This window comes from Oncorhynchus nerka, linkage group LG11 (assembly GCF_034236695.1).
Source record: "Oncorhynchus nerka isolate Pitt River linkage group LG11, Oner_Uvic_2.0, whole genome shotgun sequence".
NCBI classification, from domain to species: domain Eukaryota; kingdom Metazoa; phylum Chordata; class Actinopteri; order Salmoniformes; family Salmonidae; genus Oncorhynchus; species Oncorhynchus nerka.
In genome coordinates, this window is record NC_088406.1 from 40,289,892 (window position 1) to 40,305,857 (window position 15,966).

Below are 15,966 nucleotides of genomic sequence, written 5' to 3' on the forward strand. Positions count from 1 at the left end.
TTTTCCACGTTTTGTTACGTTACAGCCTTATTCTAAAATGGATTTTTCTTTTTAAATGTCCTCAATCTACACACAATTCTCCATAATAAAAAAGCGACAACAGTTCGAGGGAAAGATGAGCAAAGTACAGAGAGATCCTTGATGAAAACCTATTCAGACTTGGTCGAAGGTTCACCTTTCAACAGGACAACGACCCTAAGCACACAGGCAAGACAACGCAGGAGTGGCTTCGGGACAAGTCTCTGAATGTCATTGAGTGGCCCAGCCAGAGCCGGGACTTGAACACGATCGAACATCTCTGGAGAGACCTGAAAGTACCTGTGCAGCGACGCTCCCCATCCAACCTGAGAAGAATGGGAGAATCTCCCCAAATACAGCTGTGCCAAGCATGTAGCGTCATATCAAAGAAGACTCGAGGCTGTAATCACGGCCAAAGGTGTTTCAACAAAGTACTGAGTAAACGGTCTGAATACTTATGTGAATGTGATATTTCCGTTAATTTTTTTATGTATATTTACACTTCCTGTCACGACATGGTCGAAGTATTTTGTGTTTTTCTTCATGTATTGGGTCAGGCCAGGGTGTGGCATGGAGTTTTTGTATTGTGGTGTGTTTTGTCTTGGGGTTTTGGCGTGTATTGTATTGGGATTGTAGCTAGTGGGGTTATCTAGCAAAGTCTATGGCTGTCTGGAGTGGTTCTCAATCAGAGGCAGGTGTTTATCGTTGTCTCTGATTGGGAACCATATTTAGGCAGCCATATTCTTTGAGTTTGTCGTGGGTGATTGTCCTGAGTGTCTTGATGTCCTTGTTTGATGTTAGTTGACACAAGTATAGGCTGTTTTCGGTTTTCGTTTCGTTTCGTTTATTGTTTTGTAGTGTTCGTGTTTCGTCGTGTTTACGTTTGTTTAAATAAACATGGATCGCAATCGACACGCTGCAGTTTGGTCCGACTCTCCTTCACCACACCTAGAAACCCGTGACAGAATCACCCACCACCAACGGACCAAGCAGCGTGTCAACAGGCAGGAGCAGCCCAAAGAGGAGATACGGAATAAGGATTTCTGGACATGGGAGGAAATCCTTGATGGGAGAGGACCCTGGGCTAAACCAGGGGAGTGTAGCCGCCCAAAGGTGCAGCAGGAGAGGAGGCAACAGGAGCAGCCCAAAAAGGAGGACATTATGGACTATACTTCTTGGGAGGAGATAGACCGGTGGGCGGTCGACCCAGGGAATGTGCGGGAGCCCGCCTGGGATTCGATGGAGCAGTGCGCGGAAGGTTATCGGAGAATGGCGGACGGAAGCCCGGGAATCAGCCCCAAAAATGTCTTGGGGGGGGGGCTTACAGGGAGTATGGCTACGCCAGGTAGGAGACCTGCGCAAACTCCCTGTGCTTACCGGGGGGCTAGAGAGACCGGGCAGGCACTGTGTTATGCAGTGGTGCGCACGGTGTCCCCAGTGCAGGTGCATAGCCCGGTGCGGGCGGGCTAGATTGAGCGTCGAGCCAAATGCCATGAAGCCGGCTCTACGCATCTGGTCCCCAGTGCGTCTCCTTGGGCCGGCTTACATGGCACCAGCCTTGCGCTCAGTGTCTCCGGTTCGCCTATATAGTCCAGTGCGGGCTATTCCACCTCGCCGCACTGGCAGGGTGACCGAGAGTATTCAACCAGGTAAGGTTGGGCAGGCTTGGTGCTCAAGAGCTCCAGTGCGCCTGCACGGTCCTGTCTATCCAGTACCACCTCCACACCCCAGCCCTCCGGTAGAAGCTCCCCGCACCAGGCTTCCTGTGCGTGATCCTCGGCCCAGTACCACCAGTGCAAGCACCACGCATCAGTCCTGCGCTGTCGGAGTCTCCCGCCTCTCCTGCGCTGTCGGAGTATCCCGCCTCTCCAGCGCTGTCGGAGCCTTTCTCCTCTCCTGCGCTACCGGAGTCTCCTGTCTGTCCAGTGCAGCCAGAGCTGCCAGCCTGCATGGAGCAGTCAGAGCTGTCAGCCTGCATGGAGCAGCCAGAGCCGCCAGTCAGCATGGAGCAGTCAGAGCCGCCAGTCAGCATGGGTCAGACAGATTCTTCCAGATCTGCCAGTCAGCCAGATTCTTCCAGATCTGCCAGTCAGCCAGATTCTTCCAGATCTGCCAGTCAGCCAGACTCTTCCAGATCTGCCAGTCAGCCGGGATCTGCCAGAACTGCCAGTCAGCCAGGATCTGCCAGTCGGCCAGGATCCGCCAGTCAGCCAGGATCTGCCAGTCAGCCAGGATCTGGTGGATCCATCAACCTGCCTGAGCTTCCTTTCACTCCTGAGCTTCCTTTCACTCCTGAGCTTCCTTTCACTCCTGAGCTTCCTTTCACTCCCGAGCTTCCCCTCAGTCCCGAGCTTCCCCTCAGTCCCAAGCTTCACCTCAGTCCCGAGCTTCACCTCAGTCCCGATCTGCTCCTCAGTCTGGTGGGGTTCTGGGTGAGGACTACTAGGCCATGGTTGGCGGCGAGGGTGGACTATCTAGGGACGCAAGGAGAGGGGACTAAGACATTTACTGAGTGGGCTCCACGTCCCGCGCCGGAGCCGCCACCATGGACAGACGCGCACCCGGACCCTCCCTATTGATTTGAGGTGCGTTCGGGAGTCCGCACCTTAGGGAGGGGGGTTCTGTCACGCCCTGGTCGAAGTATTTTGTGTTTTTCTTCATGTATTGGGTCAGGCCAGGGTGTGGCATGGAGTTTTTGTATTGTGGTGTGTTTTGTCTTGGGGTTTAGGCGTGTATTGTATTGGGATTGTAGCTAGTGGGGTTATCTAGCTATGGCTGTCTGGAGTGGTTCTCAATCAGAGGCAGGTGTTTATCGTTGTCTCTGATTGGGAACCATATTTAGGCAGCCATATTCTTTGAGTTTGTCGTGGGTGATTGTCCTGAGTGTCTTGATGTCCTTGTTTGATGTTAGTTGACACAAGTATAGGCTGTTTTCGGTTTTCGTTTCGTTTATTGTTTTGTAGTGTTCGTGTTTCATCGTGTTTACGTTTGTTTAAATAAACATGGATCGCAATCGACACGCTGCAGTTTGGTCCGACTCTCCTTCACCACACCTAGAAAACCGTGACACTTCCAGTCAAAAGTTTTAGAACACCTATTCATTCAAGTGTTTTTACTTTATTTTTTACAATTGTTTTACCATTTATTTTACCACCATATTGTATAATAATAGTGAAGACATCAAAACAATGAAATAACACATATGGAATCATGTAGTAACCAAAAAAAGTGTTAAACAAATCAAAGAGAGATTCTTCAAAGTAGCCACCCTTTGCCTTGATGACAGCTTTGCAATCTCTTGGCATTCTCTCAACGAGTTTCATGAGGTAGTCACTTGGAATATATTTCAATTAAGGTGTGCCTTGTTAATTTGTGGGATTTCTTTCCTTCTTAATGCATTTGAGCTAATCAGTTGTGTTGTGACAAGGTAGGGGTGGTATACAGCAGATTTGGTAAAAGACCAAGTCCATGTTATGGCAAGAACAGCCCAAATAAGCAAAGAGAAGCGACAGTCCATCTATTTATGTTTAAACAAAAAAAACATTATATTTATTTAACTAGGCATGTCAGTTAATAACAAATTCTTATTACCAGGGAACAATGGGTTAACTACATTGTTCAGGGGAAGAACAACAGATTTTTGTCTTGTCAGCCTGGGGATTTGATCTAGCAATCTTTCAGTTACAGGTTACCCAACGATCTAACCACTAGGCTACCTTCCGCCGCAAGATGTGAAGGTCAGACAATCTGGAAAATTTCAAGAAGCACTATCGAGCACGATGATGAAACTGGCTCTCATGAGGACCGCCACAGTAAAGGAAGACCCAGAGTTACCTCTGCTGCAGAGGATATGTTCATTAGAGTTAACTGCACCTCATATTGCAGCCAAAATAAATGCTTCACAGAGTTCAAGTAACAGACATCTCAACATCAACTGTTCAGAGGAGACTGCGAGAATCAGGCCTTTATGCTGCAAATAAACTACTACTAAAGGACACCTAAAAGAAGAAGAGACTTGCTTGGGCCAAGAAACATGAGCAATGGACATTAGACCGGTGGAAAGTTTTGGTTCCAACCGCCGTGTCTTTGTGAGATGCAGAATTAACGGATTATCTCTGCATGTGAGGTCCCACCGTGAAGCATGGAGGAAGAGGTGTGATGGTGTGAGGGTGCTTTGCTGGTGACACTGTCTGTGATTTATATAGAATTCAAGGCACACTTATCCAGCATGGTTACCACAGTATTCTGCAGCGATACACCATCCCATCCTGTTATCACTTAGTAGGACTTTCGTTTGTTTTTCAACAGGACAATGACCCAACACACCTCCAAGCGGTGTAAGGGCTATTTGACCAAGAAGGAGAGTGATGGAGTGCTGCATCAGATGACCTGGCCTCCACAATCACTTGACCTCAACCCAATTGAGAAGGTTTTGGCTGAGTTGGACTGCAGAGAAGGGAAAGCATCCAACAAGTGCTTAGCATATGTGGGAACTCCTTCAAGACACTTGGTAAAAGCATTCCAGGTTAAACTGGTTAAGAGAATGCCAAGAGTGTGCAAAGCTGTCGTCAAGGCAAAGGGTGGCAACTTTGAAAATCTAAAATCTAAATTATATTTTGATTTGTTTAACACTTTTCTGTATGTATAAAATAGTGAAAATAAATAAAACCCTTGTATGAGTAGGTGCGTCCAAACTTTTGACTGGTTCTGTATATCACCCTCTTCTGGTAAAGTGATTCACAAATATATCAAGAATAGATTAATTGTAGCACACTTCTTGAGCAAAAAAAATGCTTTTTTAATGAATTTGCAAATTAATTAATTAAAAATCCTACAATGTGACTTTCTGGATTTTTTTCTCATTTTGTCTGTCATAGTTGAAGTGTACCTATGATGAAAATTACAGGCCTCTCTCATCTTTTTAAGTGGGAGAACTTGCACAATTGGTGGCTGACTAAATACTTTTTTGCCACACTGTACAGAACGGCAGGCAGTCTCGCGGTCAGGGAAGGCAGAGGTCAATAATCCAGGGTGGTGTGACAAGGTACAGAACGGTAGGCAGGCTCAGGGTCAGGGCAGGCAGAATGGTCAAAACCGGGAAACCTAGAAAACAGGAACAAGAAAAAGACAGGAGCAAGGGGGAAAACGCTGGTAGGCTTCACGAACAAAACGAACTGGAACAGACAAAAAGAGAACACAGGTATAAATACACTGGGGATAATGGGGAAGACGGGCGACACCTGGAGGGGGGTGGAGACAAGCACAAAGACAGGTGAAATAGATCAGGGTATGACACAAATAGGAACCTTTTCATAATGTTCCCTAAGGGACATTAAAATACCTTATTATATCGTTATACACGGACCAAACTGGAATCTGTACTGAATGTCCTCTTATGGTCCCAAGGTTAACGTCATGTTTTAATGTTTGTAGAGTGATCTCAGAACATAAGTGGTATAACGTCTCGCTGAAAACCTTAAAGCAGCTTTTCCCAAACTCTGTCCTGGGGAACCCAATGGTTGCACATTTGTGTTTTTGCCCTAGCACTACACAGGTGATTCAAATCATCAACTAATCATCAACCTTTGATTATTTGAATCAGCTATGTAATGCTAGGGCAAGAAATAAAACTCGGTCCTGGGGACCCCAAGGCTGCGAGTTTGAGAAATGCTGTCTTAAAGGGACCCGATGAGAACATCACCGAATGTCCTTAGGACATCCTCAGTTTTCCTGGTTAAAACATAAATAGACTGAGTAAATATAATTAAATGAGTTGCTTGTCATACACTCTATATACTGTAGTTCCATCTCTATGGAATTGTTACATGTTGACACTGAAACTACAATCCCATGTGAGCATACACTATGGTATATTTAGAGGCTACCAGGACAAGATATTGGAGCAGTCTCCCCTGTCAAGCAAGAAGACATTTTATGGACACAAGTTTCTTTATTTCTTTCACACCTCCGAAGTCTGATAAGGTACAGATATTATCTGGATATTTAAAAAATAAAAATTGTACGAGTTTGAGGGAGGATGAGAATTTGTTTTGTTAAAACTGTTTAGTCTGAGCCTAAACAGAATCATATGATTCACTCTTGAATTCATTCACCTCCATACACACTCAAGCCTTGTAAGGACTAAGAATTGCTCCATTGACCAGAGGAAGGAAGAAAATTAACAAAATCTATGGAGAACTCAACCCAAGTCAAGTTCTTTTATCTCTTTGGCTTAAAAGAGACATTTAACAACAAATCGGTATATTTTACCTTGTCTCTTATCACATACCTTCTCATCATCACTGTGAATCTGACTCTGATCATAACAATCATTCAGGAGAAAGGTCTCCATGAGCCCATGTATATCTTTCTGTGTAGTCTGTGTGTCAATGGATTGTATGGAACTGCTGGTTTCTATCCCAAGTTCTTACTGGACCTTCAGTCAGATGTTCAGGTGATATCTTATGGTGGATGTTTCACTCAAGCCTGTGTAATATACACATCTGTCATGTGTGAAATGTCTACTCTAACAGTGATGTCTTATGACAGGTATGTGGCAATATGCAGACCACTACTATATCATACCATTGTGACATCTTTAACTGTTAGAAAGTTACTCTTATTGTCTTGGTGTTATCCTTTATTTATAGCACTCATAACAATTAGTTTAGCCGTCAGAGTTCCTTTGTGTGGATCTCGCATTGATAAGATCTTCTGTGACATTCCGTCTATACTGAAACATGCATGTTTACCCATAACCATCAATCAGAATTGGAGCCGATGTGTAATAGTGGTTCATGTTTTACAGGTACTTTACATTGTATTTTCTTACTGTCAGATTGTAAGGACTTGTGTAAAGTCGTCAAAGGGAAGGATTAAGTTCACACAGACATGTGTGCCACATTTATTAACAATATTTATTTTCATCACAGTAACCCTGTTTGACAATTTGCAAGGATGGAATAATGTAAATATTACACTAAATATGCGTAATGCAATGGCTGTACAATTCCTTGTTATACCACCTGTCTTTAACCCTGTCATATATGGACTTAACCTCCAGCAGATTCGAAGGGCAGTTTTAAGAAAGTGTAATACACATAAAATCTTTGTTATGAGACGTTAGTTACATCTTAAACAACAGGGAGACTTACTGATATCAGAAGTCAACAAAATGAAGGTAAAATCTTCCAAAACTGCTGCAAGGTTAAATGGCCCCTAATTTGTTGATGTCTATTGCCCTCTTCTGGGAAAGTGATTTACAAATATTCCAAGAATAGAGTAATTGTAGTACACCTCCTGAGCATGAAAATGCTTGTCTGCGTCCCAAATGGCACCCTATTCCCTTTATGGTGCACTGCTTTTGACCAGAACCAAAGTAGTGCACTATTTAGGAAATGGGGTCCAATGGATAGCACAAATATGTGACTCCTTATACAGTTAAGAACTTTTTAAAGAAGAACAGCAATATGCAAAGCTACTCCTTCGATCTATAGTTTCCCCACTGGGTGCTTTATTCATAATACTGTTAACAAAAATAAATGATGTCATTAATGGTTGTGGTTACAACACAGTAAATATATAGCTTTTTTTAGGTTATTGAGTTGTGATAATGTATATATGTGCTTATAAACAGGCGTCCACAGTGTATCTCTCAAAATAAATGTGTTCACAACCACTTTGGAAGGCAATTCATTGTTTAATTGGTGCAATAACACAAATATGCATGAAACTAGAAAGTAAGGTTGAATGTAGGCTACACATTTGGAGTGATTATAAATGGCATTAACAAGATACAATAAATAGTGAACAGAAATATCACATTCTGAATTCCCATTGAATTGATTTACTAGACGTAGATTGTTCTCCAGCGTATACATATTCTATATTAAAATTCAATTTCAAATCATGTATTTTGACTGTCTTCTGGTGGTATTAATATACAAGTTATTGGAGCAGTATCCCTGTGTCAAGCAAGAACACATTTCATAGGCACACGTTTCTTTATATCTTTCACACCTCAGAAATCTGATAATATATATTATCGGGATCTTTTATTTTATTTTTAAAAATAAGAGTTTGATGGAGGATATGAATTTGTTTTGTTAAAACTATTGTGGACACATAATCAAATGATTCACACACATTCATTCACCTCCATACACACTCAAGCCATTTAAGGACTAAGAATTGCTGCATTGACCAGAGAAAGCAAATCAACAAAAGCTATGGAGAACTCAACCCAAGTCAAGTTAATTAATCTATTTGGTTTACAAGAGACATTTAACAACAAATCAGTATATTTTACCATGTCTCTTATCACATACATTCTCATCATCACTGTGAATCTGACTCTGATCATAACAATCATTCAGCAGAAAGGTCTCCATGAGCCCATGTATATCTTTCTGTGTAGTTTATGTGTCAATAGATTGTATGGAACTGCTGGTTTCTACCCCAAGTTCTTACTGGACCTTCAGTCAGATGTTCAGGTGATATCTTATGGTGGATGATTCACTCAAGCCTATGTCATATACACATCTGTCCTGTGTGAAATGTCTATTCTAACAGTGATGTCTTACGACAGGTATGTGGCAATATGTAGACCACTACTATATCATAACATTGTGACATCTTTAACTGTTAGAAAGTTACTCTTATTGTCTTGGTGTTATCCTTTATTTATAGCACTCATAGCACTTAGTTTAGCTGTCAGAGTTCCTTTGTGTGGATCTCGCATTGATAAGATATTCTGTGACATTCCGTCTATACTGAAACATGCATGTTTACCCATTACCATCAATCAGATTTTGAGCTTTTGTATAATAGTGCTTCATGTTTTACAGATACTTCTCGTTGCATTTTCTTATTGTCAGATTGTCAGGATTTGTGTAAAGTCAGCTAAGGGAAGGATTAAGTTCACACAGACATGTGTGCCACATTTAATAACGATGGTTATTTTCATCACAGTGACCCTTTGTGACACTTTGCAAGGATGGATTAGTAATAAGTCATCTCAATAAGCGTAGTGCAATGGCTGTACAATTCCTTGTTATACCACCTGTCTTTAACCCTGTCACATACGGACTTAATCAGATTCGAGTGGGCAGTTTTTAGAAAGTGAAATACACATAAAAGCATTGATGTGAGAGGTTAGTTACATGATCTCACACAACAGGGAGACTTCCTGATTGATATCAGAAGTTAACAAAAATAAAGTTAAAATCTGGCAAAACTGTTGCAAGGTTAAATGGCCCCTCATTTGTTTTATCTATCGCGCTCTTCTGTGAAAATGATTTACAAATATTCCAAGAATAGAGTAATTGTAGCAAATCAAAATGTATTGCTCACATACACATATTTAGCAGATGTTATTGCTGGTGTAGAAAAATGCTTGTGTTCCTAGCTCCAACAGTGCAGTAATATCTAACAATACACACAAATCTAAAATAGTAAAATAATGGAACTAAGAAATACAGAAATATTAGGACGAGCAATGTCGGTGTCTGGAGCATAAATATATATGATTTATACAGTGCATTAGGAAAGTATTCAGACCCCTTCCCACGTTTTGTTACGTTACAGCCTTATTCTAAAATGAATTTTTATTTTTAAATGTCCTCAATCTACACACAATTCTCCATAATAACAAAGCGACAACAGTTTGAGGGAAAGATGAGCAAAGTACAGAGAGGTCCTTGATGAAAACCTATTCAGACTTGGTCGAAGGTTCACCTTTCAACAGGACAACGACCCTAAGCACACAGGCAAGACAACGCAGGAGTGGCTTCGGGACAAGTCTCTGAATGTCATTGAGTGGCCCAGCCAGAGCCGGGACTTGAACCCGATCGAACATCTCTGGAGAGACCTGAAAGTACCTGTGCAGCGACGCTCCCCATCCAACCTGAGAAGAATGGGAGAATCTCCCCAAATACAGCTGTGCAACGCATGTAGCGTCATATCAAAGAAGACTCGAGGCTGTAATCGCGGCCAAAGGTGTTTCAACAAAGTACTGAGTAAACGGTCTGAATACTTATGTGAATGTGATATTTCCGTTAATTTTTTTATGTATATTTACACTTCTAGTCAAAAGTTTTAGAACACCTACTCATTCAAGTGTTTTTACTTTATTTTTTACAATTGTTTTACCATTTATTTTACCACCATATTGTATAATAATAGTGAAGACATCAAAACAATGAAATAACACATATGGAATCATGTAGTAACCAAAAAAGTGTAAAACAAATCAAAGAGAGATTCTTCAAAGTAGCCACCCTTTGCCTTGATGACAGCTTTGCAATCTCTTGGCATTCTCTCAACGAGTTTCATGAGGTAGTCACTTGGAATGTATTTCAATTAAGGTGTGCCTTGTTAATTTGTGGGATTTCTTTCCTTCTTAATGCGTTTGAGCTAATCAGTTGTGTTGTGACAAGGTAGGGGTGGTATACAGAAGATTTGGTAAAAGACCAAGTCCATGTTATGGCAGGAACAGCCCAAATAAGCAAAGAGAAGCGACAGTCCATCATCTATTTATTTTTACACAAAAAAAAACGTATTTATTTAACTAGGCATGTCAGTTAAAAACAAATTCTTATTACCGGGGAACAATGGGTTAACTACCTTGTTCAGGGGAATAACAACAGATTTTTGTCTTGTCAGCTTGGGGATTTGATCTAGCAATCTTTCAGTTACAGGTTACCCAACGATCTAACCACTAGGCTACCTTCCGCCGCAAGATGTGAAGGTCAGACAATCTGGAAAATTTCAAGAAGCACTATCGAGCACGATGATGAAACTGGCTCTCATGAGGACCGCCACAGTAAAGGAAGACCCAGAGTTACCTCTGCTGCAGAGGATACGTTCATTAGAGTTAACTGCACCTCATATTGCAGCCAAAATAAATGCTTCACAGAGTTCAAGTAACAGACATCTCAACATCAACTGTTCAGAGGAGACTGCGAGAATCAGGCTGCAAATAAGCTACTACTAAAGGACACCTAAAAGAAGAAGAGACTTGCTTGGGCCAAGAAACATGAGCAATGGACATTAGACCGGTGGAAATCTGTCCTTTGGTCCAAATTTGAGATTTTTGGTTCCAACCGCCGTGTCTTTGTGAAATGCAGAATAATGCAGAATGCAGAATAATGCAGAATTAATGGATGATCTCCGCATGTGATGTCCCACCGTGAAGCATGGAGGAAGAGGTGTGATGGTGTGAGGGTGCTTTGCTGGTGACACTGTCTGTGATTTATATAGAATTCAAGGCACACTTATCCAGCATAGTTACCACAGTATTCTGCAGCGATACACCATACCATCCTGTTATCACTTAGTAGGACTATCGTTTGTTTTTCAACAGGACAATGACCCAACACACCTCCAGGCGGTGTAAGGGCTATTTGACCAAGAAGGAGAGTGATGGAGTGCTGCATCAGATGACCTGGCCTCCACAATCACTTGACCTCAACCCAATTGAGAAGGTTTTGGCTGAGTTGGACTGCAGAGAAGGGAAAGCAGCCAACAAGTGCTCAGCATATGTGGGAACTCCTTCAAGACTTTTGGTAAAAGCATTCCAGGTTAAACTGGTTAAGAGAATGCCAAGAATGTGCAAAGCTGTCATCAAGGCAAAGGGTGGCAACTTTGAAAATCTAAAATCTAAATTATATTCTGATTTGTTTCACACTTTTCTGTTAAAGTATGTATAAAATAGTGAAAATAAAAACCCTTGAATGAGTAGGTGCATCCAAACTTTTGACTGGTTCTGTATATCATCCTCTTCTGGTAAAGTGATTCACAAATATATCAAGAATAGATTAATTGTAGCACACTTCTTGAGCAAAAAAACATGCTTGGGAACATCCCAAATTGCACCATATTCCCTATTTAGTGCACTATTTCTGACCAGAGCCAGTAGTGCACTATACTGTAAAGGGAAAAGGGTGTAGTCAATAGTGCAATTATAACAGCCTCCACCCTTCTGGGAAGGCTTTCTGGCTCACAGTCGACGTTCCAATTCATCACAAAGTTGTTCGATGGGGTTGAGGTCAGGGCTCTATGCAGGCCAGTCAAGTTCTTCCACACCGATCTCAACAAACAATTTTAGTATGGACATTGTGTTGTGCGAGGGGCGTTGTTCTCCCGTGTGGCACAGTGGTCTAAGACACGGCATCTCAGTGCAAGGGGTGTCACTGCAGTATCTGGTTAAAATCCAGGCTGCTTTACATCCGGCTGTGATTGGGAGTCCCATAGGGTGGTGCACAGTTGGCCCAGCATCGTCTGGGTTTGGCCGGGGTATGCCGTCATTGTAAATAATAATTTGGTCTTAACTGCCTTGCCTAGTTAAAAAAAAAAAAAAAACATGTATTAAAAACTTGTCATGCTGAATTAGGAAAGGACCTTCCCCAAACTGTTGTCACAAAGATGGAAGCAGAGAATAATCTAGATTTCATTGTATGCTGTAGCATTAATATTTCCCTTCACTGGAACTAAGGGGCCTAGCCTGAACCATGAAAAACAGCCCCAGACCATTATTCCTCCTCCACCAAACTTTACAGTTGGCACTGCATTCGGGCAGGTAGCGTTCTCCTGGCACCCACCAGACCCACATTTGTCTGTCGGACTGCCAGATGGTGAAGCATGATTCATCACTCCAGAGAATGCGTTTCCACTGCTCCAGATTCCAATGGTAGAGAGTTTAACACAACTTAATCCATTGCGCAGTGTAATGTTAAGCTTGTGTGCGGCTGTTTGGCCATAGAAACCCATTTAGTGAAGCTCCCAACTAACAGTTGTGCTGACTTTGCTTCCAGAGGCAGTTTGGAACTCGGTAGTGAGTGTTGCAACCGAGGACAGGCGGTTTTTACTCACTAAGGGCTGCAGCACTCGGCGGTCTCGTTCTGTGAGCTTTAGTGACCAACCACTTTACAGCGGAGCCGTTGTTGTTCCTAGACGTTTCCACTTAACAATAACAGCACTTACAGCTGACCGGGGAAGCTCTAGCAGGGCAGAAATTTTACAAACTGACGTGTTGGAAAGGTGGCATCCTATGATGGTTCAACGTTGAAGTTACTGAGCTCTTCAGTAAGGCCATTCTACTGCCAATGTTTGTCTATGGAGATTGAATGGCTGTGTGCTCAATTTTATACACCTGTCAGCAAAGGGTGTGGCTGAAATAGCCCAATACACTAATTTGAAGGGGTGTCCGCATACTTTTGTATATATATTGTATTTTCCCCCACTGGGTGCTTTATTCTAAATACTCTGAAAATAAAATGTCAATAATGCTTGTGGTTACAGTACTGTAAAATCATTTACATTTTAGGGGTTGTAGAGTTATAACGCATCTGTTCTTAAGCAGGCCTCTTCCTTAGTGTATTTCTCAAAATAAATGGATCATCACAATCACATTTGAAGGCAATCCATTGTTTCATTGATGCAAAAACAAGAATATGTATGTAACACGAAAGTATGGTTGAATGTAGCCTACACATTTTTTGTGATATAAATTGCATAAAGAAGATACAGGAATACTGAACAGAAATATCTTATTCAGAATTTCAATTTAATTTAATTACCACACAATTGTTTCTCAAATTTGAAGATATATTCTCTATTCATATTCTGACAAAAGGATTGTCTATAATAACATTCTGACAATTCAAAATGATGTATTTGTACTGTCTTATAGACCGTGTATAGCTTCAGGCAGTAACAGAAACAGAGGAACTTCCAAATATGTGGGACTAACCTCAAAATAGGCAGAGTCAAATTATTTACAATTGTGATTGGATATAACTTGCATTTTGAGTTGGATTGACATATTGACTAGCCAACCATAGATTGTAGCTTTTCTGTTCCTTCCCTCTGTGGAAGTGTTATGATTTTTCTATTAGGTTAGGAGGACAAAAAATATCCTTACTATATAGATCTACATTTTGCACAGCCATTTTATTTCAGTGGCAGGGATAGCTATGTTTGTTTTGCAACAATAGAGTAGCACATACAAGTGCAAGAAAAAGGTTGCCAGTTCTCTGCATTGAGTTTGTTGTTAAAGTTACACATTTTGTAGTAATTCACCTGTATTCAGCCTCCCTGGGGGATCTAACCTTGAATGGCAAGATCCTCCATCAACGACTTCATTCTATATGTAAAATGCTCACCTGCCATGCATGGTTACGAAGTTCACCAATTTTGAAAGTGTAACTTTGTCTTGTGGGGGCAGTGTGGCTTTGAGAAAATAAATGACACCAAAGTTATTTGTGAATGTCAAATAGCATGTTAGTTAACAGCCAAAGAGGTTAGTGTATTGGAGGTGTGCTTTGGTGTAGGTGTTTCTTGTGCGTGTCTTTGCAAATTGGAAGCATTTGTACACACAAAACAGTAAAACGGTTATAGTCACTAACCTGTCTAGATAACTTGAAAACTAGTCTAAACAGCTCTGCTATGGGGACTAAAATGGTCCGAGTGAGGTGTTCTCTCATTTGTGTCACCCTAACCTAATGTACAGTTGAAGTCAGAAGTTTACATACACCTTTGCCAAATACATTTGAACTCAGTTTCACAATTCCTGACATTTAATCCTAGTAAAAATTCCCTGTTTTAGGTCAGTTAGGATCACCTGTAACGGCTGTTGGTGGAAGAAGGTGAGGACCAAGGTGCAGCGTGGTACGTGTTCATATTGTTTAATAGGAATAGAACACTGAAAATACAAAAAAAAAACAACAGTGAATGAACAAAACCGAAACAGTTCAATACAAACACTCAACAGAAAACAATTACCCACAAAACCCATGTGGGCAAGAGCTACCTAAGTATGGTTCTCAATCAGAGACAACGATAGACAGCTGTCCCTGATTGAGAACCATACCCAGCCAAAAACAAAGAAATACAAAAACATAGAAAAAGGAACATAGAATGCCCACCCTAGTCACACCCTGGCCTAACCAAAATAGAGAATAAAAGCCTCTCTATGGCCAGGGTGTGACATCACCACTTTATTTTAAGAATGTGAAATGTTAGAATAATAGTAGAGAGAATTATTTATTTCAGCTTTTATTTCTTTCATCACAATCCCATTGGGTCAGAAGTTTACATACACTCAATTAGTATTTGGTAGCATTGCCTAAGAATGGTTTAACTTGGGTCAAACGTTTCGGGTAGCGTTCCACAAGCTTCCCTCAATAAGTTGGGTGAATTGTGGTACATTCCTCCTGACAGAGCTGGTGTAACTGAGTCAGGTTTGTAGGCCTCCTTGTTCGCACACGCTTTTTCAGTTCTGCACACAAATGTTCTATGGGATTGAGGTCAGGGCTTTGTGATGGCCACTTCAATCCCTTGACTTTGTTGTCCTTAAGCCATTTTGCCACAACTTTGGAAGTATGCTTGGGGTCATTGTCCTTTTGGAAGACCCATTTGCGACCAAGCTTTAACTTCCTGACTGATGTCTTGAGATGTTGCTTCAATATATCAATATACATTTCCTCCCTCATGAAGCCATCTATTTTGTGAAGTGCACCAGTGCCTCCTGCAGCAAAGCACCCAAACAACATGATGCTGCCAGCCCCGTGCTTCACGGTTGGGATGGTGTTTTTTCGGATAGCAAGCCTCCCCCTTTTTCCTCCAAACATAACAATGGTCATTATGGCCATACAATTCTATTTTTGTTTCATCAGAACAGAGGATATTTCTCAAAAAAGTGCGATCTTTGTCCTCATGTGCAGTTGCAAACCGAAGTCTGTCTTTTTTATGGCGGTTTTGGAGCAGTGGCTTCGTCCTTGCTGAGCTGCCTTTCAGGTTATGTCGATATAGGACTCGTTTTGCTTTGGATATAGATACTTTTGTTCCTCCAGCATATTCACAAGGTCCTTTGCTGTTGTTCTGGGATTGATTTGCACTTTTCGCGCCAAAGTACTGTTCATCTCTAGAAGACAGAACACGTCTCCTTCC

General features: G+C 41.7%; 1 protein-coding gene across 1 annotated transcript; it reads left to right on the forward strand.

The window, feature by feature from the left end:
- The first annotated feature begins 5,933 nt into the window (after positions 1-5,933).
- Positions 5,934-7,598, forward strand: LOC115137626 (olfactory receptor 6N1-like). The gene has a single exon (XM_029673947.2). It carries the CDS (start codon positions 6,209-6,211, stop codon positions 7,142-7,144), a length of 936 nt encoding a protein of 311 aa, XP_029529807.2. The 5' UTR covers positions 5,934-6,208; the 3' UTR covers positions 7,145-7,598.
- The last annotated feature ends 8,368 nt before the right edge of the window (positions 7,599-15,966 follow it).